This window comes from Dicentrarchus labrax, unplaced genomic scaffold (genome assembly GCF_905237075.1).
Source record: "Dicentrarchus labrax unplaced genomic scaffold, dlabrax2021, whole genome shotgun sequence".
NCBI classification, from domain to species: domain Eukaryota; kingdom Metazoa; phylum Chordata; class Actinopteri; family Moronidae; genus Dicentrarchus; species Dicentrarchus labrax.
Window position 1 is genome coordinate 5,884,617 of NW_026136711.1, and position 23,508 is coordinate 5,908,124.

Sequence of the window (23,508 nt, forward strand, 5' to 3'; positions counted from 1 at the left end):
TATGACATTTTAGGTATTTGTATTAGTATTTGTGAATGATGACCAAATGATTGGTAAACCTTTAACATTTTTTTGTAAAAACATTAGATAGATCATTGACCAGATATTTGTAACATTTTGGTAATGGTTAATAATTAGTTTGTAAAGTGCCTTTAAACATTATTTAATTGGCTATTATACAGTTGCAACTGATGATTATAGTACCTTGTTGAAGGTCCAGTGTGTAACATTTAAGAGGATCAATTAGCAGAAATAGAATATAATGTTCATAGGTATATTTACATTAGTATATGATCAATGGTTTTGTTACCTTAGAATGAGCTATTTTTATCTACAGAGGAAACGGGTCCTCTTCAGTGGAGTCCACCTTGCTGAACCACCATGTTTCTACGGAAGCCCAGAATGGACAAACCAAACACCGGCTGTAGATAGGGCCTTTTTAATTTTCTCCTACACGCTTGGACAGGAAGATGAGGCGAAGGGGTTGTAATCTGCATCTACACTGCTGGATTAATCCTACACACTGTACCAACTCTGATATCGATCATATTTTATGGAGAAAATGTTGTCATGATGGACAAAGAGCTTTACTTCTTGCCAAAGTAACCGCTAGTAACTATAGTGGCCTTTAGCTAGTTAGCTCAGTTAGCAGTTCTGATCTGCTTGGCAAAATCTTGAAATCTGTCATTAAATTAGTACGCCGCTGATAGACAGTTTGTTTTTCAATCTCAAAACTGATGCAGCAGAAGCAGAGATATTGTCTTTTTTTTTCTGTGTATTCTGATTTGGAAGAATGACAAAAGCAGAATGAGACAGAAATGAGAAAAGAAGAGCGTTCGAGCAGCGGGACAAGAGAGGGAAGAGGAGCGGATTCATCAGAGCCCCTATTGTGGTGCAGAAAACAAGCAGGCAGATGGCCTGATTGTGTTACTGCGCAGAATGTCTCACCTGGGCATTCTAATCCCCCCCGGCCTGATTAGGAGAGAAAAGCAACGTAAATACAAAAACAAAAGAGAACAAGAAAGCATTAAACTATGGATCTTATCCAATTAAGAACTTGTATTACTCCTCTGACTACTGAGAAAGAATACAGGTAGTGTGAGATTGTGATTGTTCCATTTTATTCTCTATTCTTTATATATTTTGTATTAACTGTACAGACTGCTAACGAAACCCTAAAGTACTATAGACAAAAAACCTTAAAAATCTAAATGTAAGTTATTTGTATCTTTTCTTATTGTATGTAGGACACATTACTATATTACACAGGTTCATCTTTATCATCATCATCATCGTTGTCATTATATTCCCAGGTCTTGCATAACTGGTATGGTAAATACAATCAGCAGTGCTGGAGGTAGTTTGTTATACAGTGAACCAGAGGCCTCATGGGGGCCATGTTTAATTAAAGGATGTTTTCATCAGACAGAATGTCAAGTAGGAGTATCAACACAGCTTCACTAGAGCTCAGAAAGTAACTCCTCAAAGGCCACAATCATTGCTTTTTGATGCCATACTTGAAAACCTTTGATCCTTTATCAGGGTATGTAACAGCCCATAGAGCCTATACAAAGTCCTATCGTCCCCCTGGGCTGTAGCTGCTGTACCACTTGCTTCTGTGACTCAGTGAAGCTGTTCTATTCCATGGGGTTGATCCATTTTCAAAGAATAAAGGTCCAGGGTGTAACATTTAGGAGGATCTATTATCAGAATTGGAATATAATATCCATAGGTATGTTTTCATCAGTGTATAATCACCCAAATAAAGGAATCATTAAGTCTCTACAGAGTCCGCCATGTTGAACCGCCATGTTTTTACAGGAAGGCTGAGCTGTATTCAGTTAACTGCAAGATGCCACTAAATCCTTCACACTGGTCCAGTACTGACTACAGGCAGCAGTTGCTATAAGAATTTGAACCTTTCATTATTTTAACAAAGTGAAACCTGCATTAGTTATTACTTTTTGTCCACTTAGAGACAGCTAAGCTGTAAACCCAGCATGCACATTACCGCCTTATAAAGCTGATATGGCAGATATCATTGTGGTGGAATTTAGAGCATTGTCTAAAACAGGCACGATCGTCTCCAGCAACCACATATGGCATAAAATGCACAACATACCGTTAACCAGGATACCAGACTACCAGGATATTTTTTTAACATGTTTTAAGTCTGTGTTACTAAAAAAATTAAATAAATGTCAATATGATTTTGAGTGGGGTTTTCTAAAACAGAACCCAGAAGTCAGCTCTCTATGTATGGTCAGTGCAGTGATTAGTGAACAGTCACATCATCACACATAACAGTAAAAAATAATTCCATTTTACAGAAATCAATCGATGGAATTTCCACAATTAGTGGATGGGCTTGTGAAGGCAAAGTTAATAAATATGGAGCTTGAGGGACTCTGACCTGCAAATTTGCACCACTGACCAAGTAAATTTTATGAATAGCCTAATCAACTTAAAAACTTAATTTAACTAATTTTGTGTTTATTTTGTGTTGTGTCTACAAATTATTACGTAAGTGGTAATTAAAAATACCTTTCAATGTAGAGGAAATGTAGCAACCTGCTGTGGACCATCGTAGGTAATGATGGTGATCTATTGACTTAAAGTGTGCTTTAAAGGTTTGTCAGACTGAAACGTACCTTGAACTCAAACTGAAACAGGTGGTAGCTCACTTGGTAGAGTGCTCAACCAATGTATGCAGGCTCATTCTTTACCGCAGCGGCCCAGGTTCAATTGCAGCCCACGGCTCTATGCTACATGCCGTCCACTCTTTCTCTCCCCACTTTCCTGCCTATCTTTAGCTGTCTGTATAAAAATATAAAGGCTTAAAAAGCCCCCAAATAATAAAAAACGAAAACTAAAGCCTTAATTGCAGTGTATATTCACGCAGCAGCATAAAGTCTGAATTTCACTCAAATCCACTGACAAAATCCAAAGGATTATTTCTGGCTATGATTGAAACATTACATAACTTTGGCTAGTAGCATCCTGATCCTGTTGAAAGACAAAACATACAGCCCGATGTCCGTGGCAAGATGAGTCTACTTACTTTTTTCTCATAATAACTTCCACTGCAGCAAGTGCTTATGGAGAAGTGAGACAAAAAAGACAAACATTCGGAACCCTATCCTGGAAAAAATGTGTGAGATTCACACGGACGTTATCATATTTTGTAATAGAATTGTTTACTTTTTAAATTGGAACAAGGTTGATTTGCAAAGCATTAAGAACACAGGTGCTGATCTATAAAGGTAAAAAAATGGCTGGTCACCCCAGCTGCCCCCCAGTTTTGAGTCACATTATTTTGGTTCATTACAAATAAATAATAAATAATATTCAATGATCTGTTGTGGCTGTATTTTTAGACCAAGTAACAGCCTAAGCTCAATGAAGAAATACATGTTTGAACACATTTGAAAAAAGATTTGTAAAAAAAAAGATAGAGAGATATTTCTATTCAATGCTTTGCTAATGTTTTTTTAGTTCAAATATCTTCATTAGGCAGCTTTTCCAAGCAAATATTAATATATTAATAACATATATCACATATATGTGATTGTTTGTGATTAAATCAGCAGCTATTTCTGCTGCCCCTTAAAGCCTACATGCCACCCTCTGGACACCCCATGAATATTTCTCTAGATCCGCCCCTGCACAGATGACCTTGTGTTTATGACACATCACAAACATGAGGACCCCAGGTGATCCTAGTCCTGTACAAACAGGGCTTTGGCAGGCTAACCCACTCCCTTCTGTTTCTGCTTCTTGCCATGCACTGTAAGAGAGCAATACTGGTGTCATTTTTACTTTATATTATTTAGTGCAGATATAAATCTCTCACATGGCCAATGAAATATGATTTTAGTACTAGGTACGTAGGTAGGTACTGGTATTAACTTAAGCCCCATTTGGGTTGGGGCTTAAGAGACTCTTTTGGTCTCTATAGCTAATTTACGAGTTCATGACAACTACAGGGGGTGCATTTTTATAGAACTCATTTGTTTAAATTATATTAAGTAGGGGTCCAATCCAACTTTATTTGTTAAGCACTTTAAAACTTATTATTATAATAAATAAAAGACATAACAGCTCACATGAGGCGCAAAATTACATATAAAATAAAACAATAAAATGAAAAGACATAAAATATGAGTAAAAATAATAGCCACGCAATAAAAAGCAATCAAAATAAGAAATTAAATCAAGTAAATAAAGTTGACATCTTACTAGGTGTCAAAGGCCACAGAGAAGAGATGGGTTTTAAGGCAGGATTTAAAAACAGACAGAGAAGAGGCCTGTTTAACGAGCAGAGGCAGATCATTCCATAATTTAGGAGCAGACACAGCAAAGGCACGGTCCCCTCTGAGCTTCCGCTTAGTTTTAGGCACACTCAGGAGCAGCTGATCATCTGACCTGAGAGAGCGGACGGGTATATTGGTGGTGTAGAAGCTCAGAGAGGTAGGGCGGGGCAAGACCATTCAGGGATTTAAAAGCAAATAGAAGAATTTTAAAATGCATCCTAAATTGAATAGGCAGCCAGTGGAGTGAGGCTAAAATGGGGGAAAATGTGCTCATGTTTAAGTGTGCCAGTTAAAAGACGTGCAGCAGCATTCTGTACCATCTGGAGACGGGCAATAGAGGACCCACTAACCCCCACATACAGTGCATTACAGTAATCCAGCCGAGTGGTAACAAAGGCGTGGATTATCGTCTCAAAGTGCTGCCTTGATAGAATTGGCTTTATTTTGGCCAGCTGCCTCAAATGGAAAAAGCTTGATTTGACAACAGCCTTGATCTGACTGTCAAACTTAAGCTCAGGGTCCACTTTAACCCCTAGGTTTGTGATGCTAGGTTAAATATACTAGGCCAAGGAACCCAGCTCTACAGGGGGGGTCCCAGTGGTGCCACCAAAAACCATCACTTCCGTCTTTTTATTATTGAAATTTAAAAAGTTCAGAGCCATCCAGGCCTTTATGTCGTCGAGACACTTAAGTAGCAGTCTGACAGAGTATTCATTTTTCTTTTTAAGAGGCACATAAATCTGACTGTCATCTGCATAACAGTGGAATGAAAAGCCGTGCTTCCTAAGTATGGAACCAAGTGGGAGCAAATAGAGAGAGAAAAGGAGAGGGCCAAGAACTGAGCCCTGTGGGACCCCACACGAGAGAGGAGCAGAGGAGGATACAGAGTCACCTAGGCTGACACAGAAAGCTCGATCAGCAAAGTACGACTTGAACCACTCCAGTGCTATGCCCCTGATGCCCACCCACTGCTTCAAATGTGAGATCAATATTTCATGATCCACTGTGTCAAATGCAGCAGTTAAATCTAAAAGCACAAGGATAACACAGTCACCAGAGTCAGTAGCTAAAAAGATATCATTAAAAACTCTTAAGAGAGCTGATTCGGTTCTGTGCAGGGTTTTAAAACCGGATTGGAAACCTCTAGGATATTATGTTCTTCCAGAAAGGCCATTAATTGACTGTGCACAATCTTCTCCAGGATTTTTGAAAGGAAAGGCAGTTTGGAGATAGGCCTGAAATTAGCAAGAACTGCTATTTATGACTGCAATAACAGATGGTCCCACAGTCGGGAAAACCTCCTTAAATAGTCGAGGGGAGACAGCATCATTTGGAGAACCTGAGGGCTTCAAATGACCGACAACCTCCTGTAAAAAGGAAAAAGTCACAGGCTCAAAATGGTCAAAGACAGCAGAGCAGGGGACAGAGATTGAGGGGTCATAAGCTGAAAGTGAGATTTGAGCCCTAATTGAAGTGGCCTTATCAATAAAAAAGTGAAGGCAGTTTTCACACACAGCAGGGGACGCCTCCATACAGGCAGTCTGTGGGGCATTCAGAAGTGAGTCAATAGTGTTAAACAAAACACGAGGCTTGTGACAGTTTGACAGGATAACATCCGAGAAATGTTTTCTTTTAGCATCTTTCACAGTTTTCTGATAATGACGCCAACAGCCCCTTAACATTTGAAAAGACACCTGCAGTTTGTCCTTCTTCCACTTGCGCTCAGCTCTACGGCACTCACGTCTGACCGCATGAGTCGCGTCATTTAGCCAGGGCTCAGATTTAGTTTTAGGCTGCCTGGATTTTAATGGAGCCACAGTGTCTAAAACAGTTTGGCAGGTGGAGTGAAACCATGAGCTAAGCTCCTCTGTATTGCACACTGACTCAGGAATGATGGAGTTCTGATTGAAAGCAACCGAGAACTGAACAGCAGTGGAAGGGTTAATAATGTGACAGCGTTGAGCAGCAATGCAAGGTTTAACTGTATGACAGGCAAGAGCAGCCTCAAATAATACAGGCATATGGTCAGAAAACACTGCGTCACATATCTCTAGCTTAAAAATGGGCAAACCATATGATAAGACAAGATCAAGTGTGTGTCCGTGTTCTTGTGTGGGCCCAAACACAGATTGCACAAGATTAAAAGACATTTATAATGACTCTTATAGACAGTCGCTATTCCTCCTCCTTGGCCCGACGTCCGGGGGGAGTTAAAGTAGCAGCAATCATGGGGTAAAAGTTCAGTGAAAGCGCTGGATTCACCAACACTCAGCCATGTCTCAGTCACACAGAGGAAATCCAATCCTCGGGACATAAAGAAATCCTTTAAGACAAAAGTCTTGTTCGCTAGTGATCTATCTGGGTAAAAATATTGATTCATTAAATCCTCTGAATCGATTCAAGCCTCTGGCCAGTGGGGGCGCGGTGAGCAACACCTTTGTGTGATTTGCGTTATATGGACGGAGGCCGCACTCGACCACACAACAACAACATGGCAACCGAAGCAGGTAGCAGCAGTGTTAAACCAGCGCCTTCAACTTTAAAAGCAGATGTTTGGAGTCCAGTGTAAACCCGGAACACAGGAAATAGACAAAAGTAAGGTAGTGTGTAAGCTGTACCAGGCAGTACTAAAACACTGCAATAACACAACACAGATGCTCTGCAGCAACCCGCTGCTAAACCTGTGGATTCAAAACAGACGCAACTCGACAGATCCTTCCTTTGTAAACTGCCGCCAAACTCTGCCAGCACACAGAAGATAGCGCAGTCTGTGGCCGTCTTCATATGTAAGGACCTACGACCGTACATTGTCGTGGAAAAAGGGGGTTTTAAGAAGATGGTATACACACTCGAACCACGATACGCCATACCAACATGCAAACACATGACAGAAATCGCGGTCCCGAAGCTGTACATAGAGGTAAAGACAGCGGTTTTGGAGTCAGCCCTGAATCGATATCGAAGCATTTAAATCAATATCGAATCGAATCGATATCGATATCGAATCGAATTGTGACCCAAAGAATCCAAATCGAATCGAATCGTGAGGTTCTTAACAATGCCCAGCCCTAATATTAAGGCTTTAAGTTATACATAATTAATGGAGTGGCTGTTTTGAGTGACAGGTGGGTGCCGTCACGGTGGCTGTTTAAAATAACCAGGCTTTATTCAGCCCACCTCAGCTCCACCCACGCTCCACCTCTTTGACCATTTTTGGATCAGTCCAGAGCCAGTGGAGTCAGGACTACCAAGGTGGTAACGGCCAGAGCCGACCACACTAAGCTTCACAAGGGCTCTTCAGGAACTTACGGGTGACATCACGAAGACTACATTTTTAATTTACAGTCTATGGTTTTGGACCTGACTGAGTTATTATTCCGAGGAGTATGATTTTTAACTCAACTCAACCTAACGCAGAGGCAATCTTTGCCTCTGCTGCAGGGAGGCTTTCTCTTCTGGTGTTGTCCTGCTGAATGTCCATGTCTATTACACACCATACCCTGCAAGTCCGGAAAGAGGAGCTAAATTACGGATCCTTTATGTAGACTACACAATCTATAGCCATCAGTGTTACACTACAGCAGAAGTAAAGTGAATGAAAGATGAATGTTTTAAAGAGAGGAACCCATAAACTATAATTATGTGCTTATATTAATCACAGCACAAATCTGATGAACGAATGCTGAGTATCGGTATTGACCGTTTCACGGAATGTGTCATATTTCAGCAAGGTTATCCATCCACTAGAGAGCAGTTAAAAGTTGTTTAGCCCAAACATTTGCACAAAGATTTGGGGCAAAGCTCTCATAAAGGCTGAAAATGGATCTTGATAAGAAATGATCGATCAGCAGCCGGCACAGATAGCTGACATGACTGACAGGGTCAATATGTCAGAGTTCCTGCATACACAAGTACATAGCCCTTTTGCAAGATTATCAATGAAATTAAAAAAACATATGTTATACATTAAGCCAAAAATTATACTCATTTGGTAAATGACTATCCATAAAGACATGAAACTAATTTTACTGCAATATTTTTGCAGTTTTGCTGAGATTTGGGACAAAGTCAATATGGGGCAAGATGGGTGGTAACAACAGAGTTTGGATATTAATTTAACTGTTTGCCTCCATTTCTCTTCCAGATAAGTTTGGCTATCCTGGGAGTTTACAGCCTGACAATGTGTTCCCAAATCTCAGCAATTGACTTGGTGAGTACAAGGTTATTCATTTTATCAAATATTATCAAATCCTTCTTCTGATTTGTATATGATATGATGATAGCATACATTGTATCATATGTCATGCACAGACAAATTAATTATGTTTATAGTGTCACACTTGAAGTTTAAAGCTGCTCTAATCAACATTTTCATTATAACAATGGATCAAATGTCTGAAACACCTGGATCACCCTATGAGCTGGCTGCAGTATAGGTAATAAATACTGCTCCCTCCATTTTAGCAAATGGGACAATAAATGTCAAATAAATATTTTCCAAAGAAAGAAAGTTTCTGTTTCAGAAAGTTTGGTTTTAATTAGCTATTTGAATGATTAATTGAATGACAGTAACAGTGTGAAAGTGATCAGGGTGATCCCGCAAAAGAGAGGCTTCCTCTCAGTACCCTTCCCTGAATATATAAAGGTTAAAAAAAAAAAAAGTTACATTCATAAACGTTTTAAGTGCAAGATGTTAGTACTTCTTCCACGACAGGGCCAGAAACACAACTCTAAATACTGCTCTGTGCCTCCTAGATGTGCAAATGAAGTTTAATTCGACAATGACATTATTTTTCTTCAAAGCAGCTTTACCTGCAACTCGTTTTTAAAGACCTACAATTATAATTTGAGTTTTAAAAAGACAGGGCTAAACATTAAAGAAACCTTTCAAACAAGGAACAGCCATGGCTTTATCTCTTTTCAGCCCACAGCATCTCGAGCCCGGTGCAGTACCACCCACTTCCCAGCTGACTGGCAAATGTGTTTGAGAAGGCGTATGAGCTCCAGAGTGTGATCTAAACACCAAACGTCAAATTAGACTATCATTCTCTGTCTACCTCTACATATCCTCTCGTAACACACAGACTGATTCCGACATTGTGTCTGACGAGTTTTTGAATGGCTTGCATTCAAGAGCCTTTTAAAGTGTTCCGTGCACTCATAGCAGTTGTTTGACCTGCTGGCAACAATGTTTTTGTCCTCCCATCCTCTCTTCTCTTCCCAAATCAGCATCAGTCGGTTTCCTCTTTGCTAGTGATGAATGAAGCCAAAGCTATTGATGTGCAGTGTTTGTGTAATCATTTCTACTATCAACTGGAAAGAGTATTTGCACCTTTCTCATCTGAGCGAGTTCACTGGGGGAGCAAAATGATTAAATATGATGGAAACAAATCAGAATCAGAATCAGAATCAGAAATACTTTAATAATCCCCGTGGGGAAATTACTTGGCAGAGGAATGGGACATTGTGTTTAGATCACACAATGGGACGGGTGGGGCAGGGGGTGATGATGATGAAAAAAACAGCTTTTATGATTGGGAGCTTAAACATCATTACTGAAACTGAAATAGCAATTTACTGATGTAACATATAAGCAGCAGTGTGGAGGCTACAGCGTTGAATGTCCGCCATCTACTTTAATGAGTGTGGACACATACACACCATTACCTTGTTGAGTTTTGGAAAATTGGTGTTTCAATGAATAGAAGGTGCAAAAGGTCATTTTTGATTTCCAAAACGCCTCTGGACGCAGTTAACCCTTCCTAGGTCCCGCCCTTTTTTGCTTTATTCTCCAGTAACAGTTGAGTAAGCCTCAGTCAACTTCCTCTTTTCCTGTACTCAGATATGCTATGTGCTAGGCTTGTCTATGCTGAAAGATGACCACATTTTTAAGATGGTTAACGAAAAGTATATATAGCCACAACTTAAGATAGCTAGCAAATCTTAGCAACATGCTAGCCGACTAGCTAATCTACATCAGTCATTAGCTAGCTAATAACTAGCCTGCTAACTAGATAGCTAACAATTGATTTAGATTAGCTAGTTAGTTATCTAACATTTTGCTAAAGTTAGCTAACTTAAGATGTGACTAAATAGGCCTTTATGTTGCTTTTGTTTTTTAACCAATCAATCTGGTTGTCTTTTCAACATAGTTGAATCTAGCACATAGCATATCTAAATACAGGAAAGTAGAAAGTTGGCCAAGGTTCCAAAATAGGCCGGACTTAGGAAGGGTCAATTAGAATGACCTTAAACCAATCAGAGCAACAAACAGTCTGACGTAGGCTACTGCTCAGTGACACAAGCAAGTTGGACTGGTGCTTGGTCCATTTTAAAGCAGTAAATGCAGTCTAGTCACAAACTTTATTTAATTACAGCTCAACAGCTAAACATGTCACCTGCAACTTTTAAAATCTAGACCAGTGACAGTCCTCAGTCAGTCATATTCGAACCAGCCCAATATTAAAGAAACGATTATTGGTTAGTCCGACCAGATCCAGGACATGCAGGATTCCGTTTGAAGGGAAGAGTGGCCAGACACATCTGCCAGAGCTAATAAAACATCCCAATTAGTTGCAAAGAAGCAATATAATGCCTTGTTGTTACAGAAATACAGAAGAGTTAGAACATGTTAATGTCCAGTTCAGACTAAAGATTCACAAGACTGCTTTAGAGTGTTGCAGGGAAAAGTTGCAGTGTTGTTAACTGGCCCGTCTCAGCTCAACTCAAGCTAGCTGATAGTATTCCAACTGTGCGCCCTGTCCGATCTCTATTGCCTGGTTTTAGAACGCAAGGCATGTCACCTGTTTCAGTGGCTGATCAGCTCGGTCATATCAGTTTTGGAGGGGATCACCTCGTCAATTTGTCTGAGGAACAGCCATTTCTGTATGACACAAGCCATAACATGTACTCGAATAAAGAACACCCATTCTCAACCCTCTCAGCTTTTGATATTTTGCTGTTTCATTTTATTTATTTTTCCAGGAAGAACCATTGAGATCAAAAATCTATTTTACAAAAAAAACTGGCCATGGTAACAGCATTACAACATAACAACATATTAAAATAAAGCATAATATACGTTAAATTTTCAATTTTATTCAATTCAATTAATTCAATAAGTGTGTCTAATTTTAAATCTTTTTGCAGTTAAAAGAGAACACAGTCTTCCCCAGATCTGTCAAAACCCTGGATACATTAAAAAGTAACCACTTACGTAGCTGGTAACTACCAGAGCTGAGACAAAGAAAATTACAGACATATGCTGGAAGTTTACCCAGTATCGCTTTATAAAAATGTACCAGTGCTGTTGCCTGTAAGTGGTCAATGATATCCAATCCACCAAATCATAAAGAATGCAGTGTTGAGTAAGGGACTTTGTAATGAAACATAGGGATGTACACTGAAACAAGGCTCTGTAAAATGGAGGAGGCAGCATGCACATACAGTATATAACCAAAATCAATCATAGACAAAAAAGCATCCATGAGTTTTTTCTTGGCATTGAAAGTAAAGCTATATTTATTTCTAAAATAATAATAAGTCATGAATAAAATGCAACTCTAGCTCACTATCACTACCCTGATTCATATTTTAAGGTCCTACAAATTATATCCAGCTGCAAAGAAAGCCTAAAAAGCCAGAGTTAGAACGGAAGTACAGAGAGTTGCTGCTATGGAGACAAATCACCGTATCGAGTTGCATTGGTGTAAACTATTAATTGTATAAGGAGTTCGGTCTAGACCTGCTATATTTGAAAAGTGTCCTGAGATAACTTCTGATATGAATTGGCACTATACAAATAAAATTGAATTGAATTGAATTGAATTGAATTGAATTAAACTGGCGGGTTTTCAGGAGGTGCAGACTGGTAGTGGATGCAAGTTTCAACTCATTAAAAATCTTTGGTGTGAACTGGGCTTACAGGTCCAGTGTATACCATTTAGGAGGATCTATTGTCAGAAATGGAATATAATATTCATAGGTATGTTTTCTTTAGTGTATAATCACCTGAAAATAAGGTTTGTTGTGTTTTCGTTACCTTAGAATGAGCTATTTTTATTTGGAGACAGTGGCCCAGAAACCAAAAAGTAGTTCTAGATATGCCCTTTCTGCAACTACACAAGTAGATGTGACTAAATCCTACACACTGGAGATTAGAATGAACACACACAAAAAATCCAATCCCATTTCAATTGCACTTTCTGTTGAAATGTGAGTTTTAATCACTGAGGTATTACATAGGATATTGCTATTTTTAAGAGACTATACTGCAAGTGGGTTATTTGGGCCAACAAATATGCTAAGCACGCTCAGTTCAAGCACCGTTCCACGCTTCATACATGTAGACGGTAAGGTGAAAGCCCCTCAGTGCACATGAAACGTGTGTCTTTCTTCATGCACTCCCCAGAGTGGAGGACAGTCTCATGGGGACAATGAAGTGGATACAGTGTAGCATGATGACAGCAAAATAACATGTTGACAAGAGCAGAAAATAACAAGACCTTTAGTGAGCACCGTGGGGGTGATCTGCTCTCACCAGTGCCCTTTGTGTGAAATATGGAGTCAAGATCTCTACCTGACAATGAAGCATTGTTTGCTCGCCTTTAGCTGTCTAAGCTAGATATACAGTGTATATATGTACATCGTACTACAAATGTACTACCACTACATACCTCTACTATGTATTCTAGAGCACCGCAGAGAGTGGCAGCTCAACGCAACAGCTTCCGCTCCGCCTTGTATTTTTTCGCCTTAAATCTTACTACTTCTTTATTCCTTCTTAAATAGCCCTGTGTTTATTGTTGTAAATAGCCCGCCAGTGTTGGTAGTTATTTTTTTACTTTTTTAGCCGTAGTTGAACTTACTTTTTAAATATAAACAATGTGTAGGAATGTGGACACAACAACCACCACACAACAAAACGCCGGAGGTTATTCACGTGAGGACTTCCTACGTCATCGGGATTTACGTGTTGCATGCCCGAGGGAGATCCCGGTGGAGTTAAGGAGACGAAGGAGAGGAACCAGAGCAGGCATGTTGGTGAGGACCAAGAAGACAGAGAGGCGGTGGAGATACAAGCCATGTCTTCCCTCGGTTGTCATTGGGAAATGTACGCTCGCTGAACAACAAGATGGACGAGCTCTCGGCGCTGGTCAACGGACAGCGAGAGTATCGGGAGTGCAGCATTTTATGTCTGACGGAGACATGGCTGAATGACATTACACCAGACTGTTCAGTGGAACTAGCCAGCTTTCCACTAGTTTGGGCTGACAGGAAGAAACAGAGCAGTAAAAAGTCGGAAGGAGGGCTCGCTGTCTTTGTGAACTCTAAATGGTGTGACCCTGGACATGTTGTCAAGAAGGCAGAAATCTGCACGCCTGATATTGAACTGCTGGCCATGGGGTTAAGGCCATACTATCTGCCCCGTGAGTTTTCGGCCACTATTGTCATCATTGTTTACATTCCTCCATCGGCAGTAGCGGCGCACGCCTGTGACGTCATCCACTCCACCGTTGCAGACCTGCAGACACGTCATGCCAGCACATTCGTTATAATAAACAGAGATTGTAACCATGCCAAAATCTCAAAGACCCTGACAAACTTTACCCAGTACGTCACCTGGATCTTACAGGATGACCGACTGGGAAGTGTTCCAGGAAGACTACATGAAAAGGTCAGTAGGTTCAGTAGAAGGGACAAAGGGACGTACCAACGAGCTAAACCTGTTCTTCAATAGGTTTGACTCACAAACGCCCTCCACCTCCTCAGGTACCCCCATTCACACCCTGGCTACCCCACCCTCCTCCTCCACAGCCCGTATTCCCCATGACGACAGTAACACCACCCCCGTAAGCTGCCCTAAACCCCCCTCCACTCCCTCCCCTTTCCCACTCACCCTATCCTCTCCATTTTTCCACCCCACAAACCTCCACCTCGCCCCCCCCACCTGCCTCTCTCCACTACACCCACTCTCCCACCCCCTTGCACCCCTCCCCTCCTCCTACCTCTACCAATCACCTCACAGCTGGGGACTGTCACCCCCCAATCATTGCCACAACCAACCCGGTCATCACAAGATGCCAGGTGAGACGGCAGCTCACCAGGACCCAGAGGTCCCAACGACGTCAACCCAAGAGTCCTTGAAGTGTGCGCAGAGCAACTGGCAGGAGTGTTCCAGCATCTGTTTGACCTCTCCCTGAGGTTGAAGAAGGTGCCAAAGATCTGGAAGACTTCCTGCTTAGTTCCTGTTCCCAAAAAAGGAAGCCCCAGCGATCTCAAAGACTTCAGGCCTGTAGCCTTAACATCACATGTTATGAAGACCTTTGAGAGACTGGTTCTGCAGCACCTCAGACCCCTGGTACTCGACTGCCTGGACCCTCTGCAGTTTGCGTACCAGGCCAACATCGGCGTGGATGATGCCATCATCTATCTGCTTCACAGAGCTGACACCCACCTGGAGAAGTCACAGACCACCGTGAGGATCATGTTCTTCGACTTTTCCAGTGCCTTCGACACCATCCAGCCTCTCTGGCTGGCAGAAAAGCTCTCTGTGATGCAGGTAGATCAGGACCTCTTGGCCTGGATCACTGACTACCTCACTGATAGACCACAGTATGTCAGACTGCACAGCTGCTTGTCAGATGTGGTAACGAGCAGCACTGGTCAGCCCAAGGAACTGTACTGTCACCTTTCCTGTTCATCTTCTACACCTCTGACTTCTGCTTCAACTCTGGACCGTGCCACCTACAGAAGTTCTCTGATGACTCCTCCTGTATCTCAGATGATAGGGAGGAGGAGTACAGAGACCTGATTGAGAACTTCATTGGATGGTGCGACAGGAACCACCTAGAGCTCAACACAGGAAAAACCAAAGAGCTGGCGGTGGACTTCTGGCGGAGCAAGAGGACCCCCTCCCCAGTTGAGATTAGGGGGGAGAAGGTAGAGATGGTGGACACCTACAAGTTCCTGGGGGTGATACTCAACAATAAACTGGACTGGACGGATCACACAGACCCTCTACAGGAAAGGACAGAGCAGGCTGTTCTTTCTGAGGAGGCTCAGGTCATTCAACATGTGCACTCGGCTACTACAGATGTTCTACCAGTCTGTAGTGGCCAGTGTCCTCTTCTTTGCGGCGGTCTGTTGGGGGGGAGGCATCGGCACTGGGGGTCCCAACAAGCTTAGCAAGCTGGTGAGGAAGGCCAGCTTGGTGGTGGGGATTGAGCTGGACAGTGTGGAGGCTGTGACTGAAAAGAGGATGAGAGGGAAGCTGAAAGCCATCATGAACAACCCCTCTCATCCTCTCTACACTGAGCTGAGGCAGCTCAGGAGCACTTTCAGCTACAGACTGATCGTTTGTACCATCAGCCATCAGACTCCACAACGCCACAGCACCCAGTACCTCCAACCCCTGCAGACAAAGACTGGTTTAAAACTCCTACCTACAACGCACAAGCCTTTTGCACTGTTTATATTTAATTTCCACTTTAGTAGTTTAGTAGTTTTAGTTTTTTAGTTTTAGTCAAGTTTAATTTTATGCTTATATTTTGCACTAACTTCTGTTATCTTGCATGTCCTACTTGAACAATGCATAGTGTATATACTTTCATTTATAGTTTTATATCTTCTAATATTAATAATATTAGTAATATTTTTATTGTGATATTCTTTGTTCTCTGTTTTGCACTACTTTGCCCTGTGTCAACCGGAATTTCTCCTAAGGGGGATAAATAAAGGAATATCTTATCTTATCTATTTAAAGGTTATATGAAATTTAAAACATTAATATAGCAGCAAAAAACTATTAGCTATGTAAAGATATAGTGGAGTATAGGGTACTAAGCAGAGAGCGATGCCTGTGTTTCTATCGCAGCCTCTCTGTGGTTAATTTAAATAGCCGGTCTGGCTGTGTGTGCATGTTAGTGTGAGTCCCTCTGTTTCCAGTAGAGCAACTTTCCATTGTCCCACCAATCACCAACTCTGGTTTGGTGAAAATAAATCCTTAATTTACAGAAACAGATGAGGAAAAAAAGCAGTTTCAGTCGATCTTCTCAGTTCAAAACGTAAGGAATCACATACACTTACAGGGTCGGATAACAACACAGGCAAAGGGAATGGGATGTCATTCTCAGCTCAGAATGCCATTACTCCACTATATCTTTACAAAGCATATAATTGTTTTTGAATAAACAACAGTAAACTTTTTAAGGTGGAACTGCTTTTTAATCAGCAAAAATGAAATGGGAATTAATGTATGTTTCCATCCTCCTCTGTAATGCAAATGCAACATTAGGAGTTGGATGCCTCAATATAACAGCTGGTGGCTCTAATTCTGCAGCTGGAGCCATTTAACCAGTGCAGAAAAAGGCAGTGCAACAAGAAGACGTAATGAAAAGATCACCAGCCAAACCCCAAATCTATAACCATGTGGAAAAAATTAAATCTGTTTCCACTGCACTTTGTCACATTTGTTTTATTGATACACCAACTTTTTTTTGCGATATGTGCCCTTTTTTGTTTTCAGATTTGTTTCCACTCACGTTTTTCATGTATAAATTAAACATATGCACAAACACAGGTGGATGGAAGCGCACTTAATCACAGTTCTTGTGTTCTCCAGCAAAGCGTATGGAAGCACTACGGCTGTGCGAGTAGCTTTGTTGTTACTTGACGCATGGTTTTAACTCATAGTTATTCCCCGTAACTGCAGTAAAGGTACACAAGAAAGTACTCTACAATACTACATGACTCCCTAAACTAATATGCCTGAAAGCTTAACTGTTCTTGCTCAAGCAGGAACCTCCGTGAACGAGAATGTGCCAAAACTGCAGTTCCTCCAACGGCCACTTGAGGCTGGCTCCAGCAGTTAGTCAATCTCCATAAGGCCCCATATTAAAATGTCCAACTTTACAGCAGAAATAAACATGTTTACAGCCTGGTACAAAAACTCTTTAGGACTCTGTAGCTAATTTCCCCATTCAGCTGTTCAGCGGGTGCATTTTTTTTACAACCCACCTGTTAAATTATATTAAGGCTTAAAGTTATGCATAATTAAGGGAGTGGCTGCTTTGAGTGACAGGTGGGTGCATTCACAGGTGGCTGTTTTCAGTAACCAGGCTTCATTCAGCCCGTCTTAGCTCCACCCACGCTCCACCTTTTTAACACGCTCCAACATTTTTCAATTAGTGGGAGCCAGCGGAGCCAGAATTTTCAAGACAGTAAGCTTCACAACGGCCCTATGGGGACATCAAAGAGACTAAGTCTCCATTTTCATTTATACAGTCTATGTTTCTGTACTATAAATAAAAACTTTGGTTACAAGTTGTATGGGGTTTTTTTTTTTCAATTTTCAGCACATCCCTGAAGAGAGGTGATGACACTGTCAGGCTCTATTAAAACTCCCATATGACAACAATACAGTACATGGATGTCTTTCAGTCTAAAACACTGTTCCTTCCATTGATGTGCCAATTTCTTGAACATGAGAGATGGAACAACATGACCAACCAAAGCTGTGTGCTGACGTCTGAGACACAGCAGTCTGTTCTGGACCAGTCACAGACATACTGGTATCTATCTTAATGGCTGCTGCCTGTTCTCTTCATCGATGGTAGAATCACTAGTCAGGATGACATCTCAGTTTGTGTGATTTACAGCAGCACCTCCCTCACTCAGTGAGCTTTCCATGCTGTGCTGTGCTGTGCTGTGCTGTGGTATAGATGCAGGGAGAATATTCCATTAATTTCCTATGGTATTGTTTCATGCTTTGGAAAGCACACTTGTCCAAACCTTCATCTATCTATCTATCTACATATATTTATACATAGATGATCAAACAACTGACTGACCATCATTAAGCTCCACTTCTAGCAGGACATAAACAACTATCTGACACTAACTTTATATATATATATATATATATATATATATATATATATATATATATATATATATATATATTAATGGAACATTTTGGAAAATATGTTTAATTATTTACTTGCCAAAATCAGGGCTGCGCAATATGGCCAAGTGCAAAAGAAGCTGTTATTTTTTGGTAAAGGTAAAATGTACAACAAACAGCATTACTGTAGTGTAGAGATGCCCTGGCCTACACATCTTGAAGATTACAAAAGATTTGAACAAGATTTGAAAACATGTTTGTTGTTTGTTTGGTACAGACCCCAACAAATTGCTGTGAGCTAGAATGAGCTAGAAACATGAAACTTGGTCCAATAACTGTAAATGTGCAAAGGCTTCCCAAGAAACATGAGCTCAATCTGCCAGATGGTGGCGCTGTAATAAGGCCAATTTAGAAAAGGCCACACTACAAAAAAGGAATCTCAAGAAAGTAAAAAAGCTTTGTGAAAAGAAACTTATTTTTGCCTAAAAAGAAAAATCTTGTTGAGCATGTTCTACATTAGAAAAGTAATCTGGTTTTAAGAAAATATATCTAACTTTGTCTTAATAAGATATTCAGCTAATATTGAGCTCGATTTAACCAGTAACAAACAATAGTTTGCATAATACCCCAGCAGAGGAACAAGATTATTATCCTATTTTAACAGTAAGACCACTTGCACGTGTTAAATGAAGCAGCTGTTTACTTTTTCAGAATGACAAAGTCACTTATTTTTATTATGCTGTTTGAAGAAATTGTGCCTTCTTGAAAGATTTCTTTGCTTATTATTAATTTTAGATCACAGTACAAATTCTTAAATTTAGCTCAATAAATTCTGGGGGCAGGTATTAACCACAATCTTAAATGCTGCGTTTATTGGTAAAAGTGTGAGTGGCATAGCACATTTGATCAGAATTCAAGATGCCTTGATTAAACTCACTGAAAACATCTTAGGGCATCTTCCAGACGCACCCACCAAGCTTCATTCAAAAAGGGTGGCCAAATGGCAGGACTTCAAGTGCACAATGAATGAACCGATAGCTTTGTGATGATGAAACATTGGTCTCACTTCTTCTTTTGGTATTAAACAAGCTGAAGTGACTTTGCTCGGCATTGTGAAGCTTTAATTCTGGCCCAGTAAGTCGTTTCCTTCTGTTGTGTACCAAACATTTGAACATGCATATTGATGCTTTTTACCTACCTGTCTACCTGTAAAGCAATATCACTGAATACCAGATGATCTATCTACATGAATTGCAATACTGAGATCACTCTAAAACTACATGCTGGCCATTATAAACTCTATGAGAAGGACATGATGGTGACTGTGTATCTGTTCACATGTTTTGATGTTTCCTGTCTCCTACTGGCCAAAAAGGTGAGTGGTGTAGTTTTGATATGTTATAAGTTTCTCTTGAAGTGACATTTTAGCTTTTAGAGATTTGTTATGAAAGCTGGTGTTGCAGTTTGAAGACAGGTCCTTCACTGTGAGAGAGAGTACACTGCTCTTTCTTACTTTTCACAAGTATTTAAATTTTACAAATTCATTCACTGCTGAGCAGTGAAAACTGACTGAATTATTCATTTGTATTTACAGTTTAACAGCAGAATCCTTACAGTGTTGTCAGGGTTTTCTCACACTGTGTTTACTGTGTATTTTAGACACAAGTACAAACATTGATTTTTCTTTTATTTCAGTAAATGGCTGCCACAGTAATGCACCTCTCCCTCAGGTCTTTGTGGTGGGAATGTGCATTGCGCTCATGGCCAAATAATCCTCAAGCAGAATCTACATGTGTTAACTGATTAACATATATTAATATCTTCATCCAGGGGGCTTTGCCAAGCAAATACTAACATATGTGATTGTTTGCTATCAAATCAGCATATATTGCTACGTGCTGAGCCCATGCTAAATGAGTGTACTTGTATAGCACCTTTCTAGTCTTCCAAAGCACTCAAAGTGCTTTTACACTAGATGCTTTCTATTCTATTCTATTCTATTCTAAGTGAACGAAATACCACAAAATCTGGCTGCTCAGGTTCAGTCTGCTTGAAGAGGCTTCTTAAATGTAGGTAGTGGTGGCCTAAAGGTTAGAGAAGCCAGCTTGTGACTGAAAGATCACTGGCAGAGCCGGAGGATCTGTCCTAGGTTTCTGCCTTTTAACGGCAGTTTTCCTTGCCCTTGTCGCCAGTGCTTGCTCATGGTGGTACTGTTGGGTCTCTGTAATTAATGTTAAAGAGTTCGGTCTAGACCTGCTCTATTTGAAAAGTGTCCTGAGATAACTTCTGTTATGAATTGGCACTATACAAATAAAATTGAATTGAATTGAATGGAATTGGTTCAACCCCCTGGAGAAAAGCAACTCTTGCCCCTCCCTCATTACCAAGGCCTTAACCAGTGGAGCTGCTCAGTGGCCAGCAGATTGGTACTAGGCAGCTTTCAGGTGTGAATGTGTAAGCATCTAGGCCAGCATTTCAGATGTCGAAATATGTATGTAATATATCTACACCAGCCTTGTAATGGATCACATTGTGTCCCCACAATCCATATTTTCTTCCAATTAACATACTATGACTGTGTATGATGACTATGTATTGGGCTGAGTGCTGTTAAAACTTGTCTGAGCACTGCATAGCATTACTGTAGCTGAAGGGATTGCTGGGTGTAGACACAGATGAAGGACTCAGAGCCATACTGTCACTGAATACCTCTAATTCCAGTGCAGGTGGGTCTTCCAGTTCAGAAACCATGTGAAGGTATCTCAGGCTCTCTTTTCTTTTACAGATCTACTTCCATCACTTTGTGCGCGTACATCCAAGTGCAACATATGACTGCCGGCAAGGACTGTCTGATTGTCTGCACTGTTATCACCATAGTTGAATGTTTATCGTGTCTCCCCCCTCTCTTAATGTGACTTTGGGAAGTCGTCATTTCAAACTGTTTGGTAAATGGTAAATGGACCTGTACTTGTATAGCGCCTTTCTAGTCTTCCGACCACTCAAAGTGCTTTTACACTACGTGCCACATTCACCCTTTCACACACATTCACTCAGTGATGGCAAAGTCCATGGAACAGAAACTAACGCATTCATACAGACTCACACACCGATACCGAGCCGGGGATCGAACCGACAGCATTCCGATTAGGGGAGGACGGAAAAGGGCAGGGGCTTTCAAAAATACTCAACAGGTGATTGGATGATCACGGGCAAATTTCGACCAATCAGATCATAGCTGATGAAGGAAGCAGGTAAAGAGTGAGCCATCTTGCAATTTTTGGATTGCTGTCATTATGTGTCTGGAAACACATGCCCCCGAGCCCACTATTCCATTTTACAACCAAACCAATACATTGGTCTGATATAGCTCAGGTTGTGTCAGGTGCAGTGACATTCTGAGCTTCATAAGCAGCCAATCAAAGCTGGTTTATGTACTGTATATAGAAACATGCCTCCTACAGAGGATGTCATTCAGTGGCTGGGATGAGTGGTGTGGAGGAGCTGTTTCTCCTGTGGAATAGATTGTTCTAATAAGAGCTTGGCTTGAGACCAGCAGAAGGAGGGGACAGCACTGATGCTTCAATAGCCAGAGGCAAGAGCTACTACAATGGGTGGGAGCAATATGGATACACATGCTCTCTCTCTCTCTCTCTCTCTCTCTCTCTCATCATCCTTTCCTTACCAACACCGTCTGTATTTAGTTTGAAGTAGCATTTCATTCTTTCTGAAAGCTTCTGAACCTTTTCTGCCCTGAGTTTTGTTTCCAGGATGTTGGGTGGAGGGAGAAAAAGAACATATATGAGAGAGAGATAGTACAGCCTGCCTCTGGTGGGTAGATGCTTTATATGTGCAGTGAGGGAGTGTGACTATCATCTCGGATTGCACAGAGACATCAACTACCTTTTCTACGACAAGTATTGATGTTTGGACCCTGGTGTGATGAGCAGTAACTGTGATATGTGAAGAAGATCCGCCTCAGACTACAGGCTTGAGTAAATTGAGTTGCGTTCTTAAATATTCGACCAATGCAGCGCCATGGTGCGACTATGGAAGCAACAGTTGGTGTCATGTATCTCAGCGATGCCTTCAGGAAGTGAAAGATGAATATAAAAACCAGCTTTGAAGTTATCTGCTTTTTCACTCTGATCTTACCTTCTGCTGCCTCCTGGCCATATCGGTGGGTTGCTTTGCGTTGAACGGATAGGCGATGCAGCGCATCACAAACACATACAGCTGGAGTCTCTTTTTCTTCTCCTCCTCCTCTCTCTGCATCTTCTCCATGTCCTCTTTCTCCTTGTCGCTGCCCACCGACGGGCTGGGGCTGGAGGGTCGGACGCCGCCGCTGCCGCCGCGGCCCCGGGGCTGGAGCCCTCCGACGCCGTGGCCGTCGGCGGCTCGGCCCGGTGACAGCCGGGCTCCTCCGAGGCTCTTCGGGGCCGCCACCTCTTTGTGCTCCACCTCCAGTATCTCGTCCCCTTCCTCCTCGCTGGAAGACGGGTCCAACATGCTGCCGAGGCTCGGATGGAGACTACTCCTGCTGCAAAGGTCAAACTGCAAAAGTAAATGCCGATCAAGAGTGATCAGAGTCAGCGACAGAGGGAGAGATCCGGGGGGAGAGATCTGGGGGAGGGGGGGAGCCGCTGTGGAAAGCTGAAGCTGACTGCTGGAGAGACTGTTGCTTTCCAAGAAAAAAAACTGCCGTCAGACGAGTCACTGCAAGAAAAACGAAAGTGTTGTAGAGTCTAGTTGGTGGCGTGATTTCCAAGAGTGCCAGTCAGTGACACATAGGAGGGATTTCTGGTGAGAGCAGATGTAAAGGGGGAGGGGTCGCAGCGAGGGAAAACAGGAGGAAACGTTGATGTACTGAGGCTCTGGTGCCTGGAGGAGGAGGAGGAGGAGGAGGGGGGGAGGGGGCAGGGCTGGGAGCTGACCGCGGTGCTGAAACCTGATCCCCGGCTGCTCTGGGATCAGTTTGAGCAGGCTGTGAGCACAATGGATGAACGGCCACCTGATGATCCAGCTGAGTCAAAAGAGGACAGGTTTAAGCAGCACCAGACCGGAATCAAAGCGATTCAGATTTCACAATAAAAGCGTCACTGGTTTAAAATAAATAAATGACCAATTGAATGATATCTATCTATCTATCTATCTATCTATCTATCTATCTATCTATCTATCTATCTATCTACACTTGGCTGATTAAAACAGCATACCTACGAGCTAAATTGCTTTGATTTCTGCACACAGACATTTACAATTAGGGCTTCATAAAATGTTCTTCAATAGCATACG

The 23,508-nt window shown here is 41.6% G+C and overlaps 1 protein-coding gene and 1 long non-coding RNA gene across 6 annotated transcripts in view; one reads left to right on the forward strand and one right to left on the reverse strand.

Annotated features, from left to right (window-relative positions):
- The window catches only part of LOC127371886 (uncharacterized), a 174,261-nt gene extending 153,703 nt beyond the window's left edge, over positions 1–20,558 (forward strand). Inside the window, exon 3 of the long non-coding RNA XR_007886469.1 lies at positions 20,409–20,558. This is a non-coding gene — a long non-coding RNA (uncharacterized LOC127371886). The remainder of the gene's footprint in view (positions 1–20,408) is intronic.
- LOC127371816 (calcium-dependent secretion activator 1) overlaps positions 1–23,112 on the reverse strand; it is a 225,450-nt gene extending 202,338 nt beyond the window's left edge. The window contains exon 1 of one of the 5 annotated variants that reach the window (XR_007886457.1): positions 22,369–23,112. Coding sequence is in view for 4 of the 5 variants with exons in the window: in XM_051414931.1 (XP_051270891.1) it covers positions 22,369–22,722 (354 nt within the window). In the remaining variant the exon portion in view is untranslated. The remainder of the gene's footprint in view (positions 1–22,368) is intronic. The other 4 variants (XM_051414931.1, XM_051414932.1, XM_051414928.1 and 1 more) reach the window with 4 other exon arrangements.
- Positions 23,113–23,508: the final 396 nt, after the last annotated feature.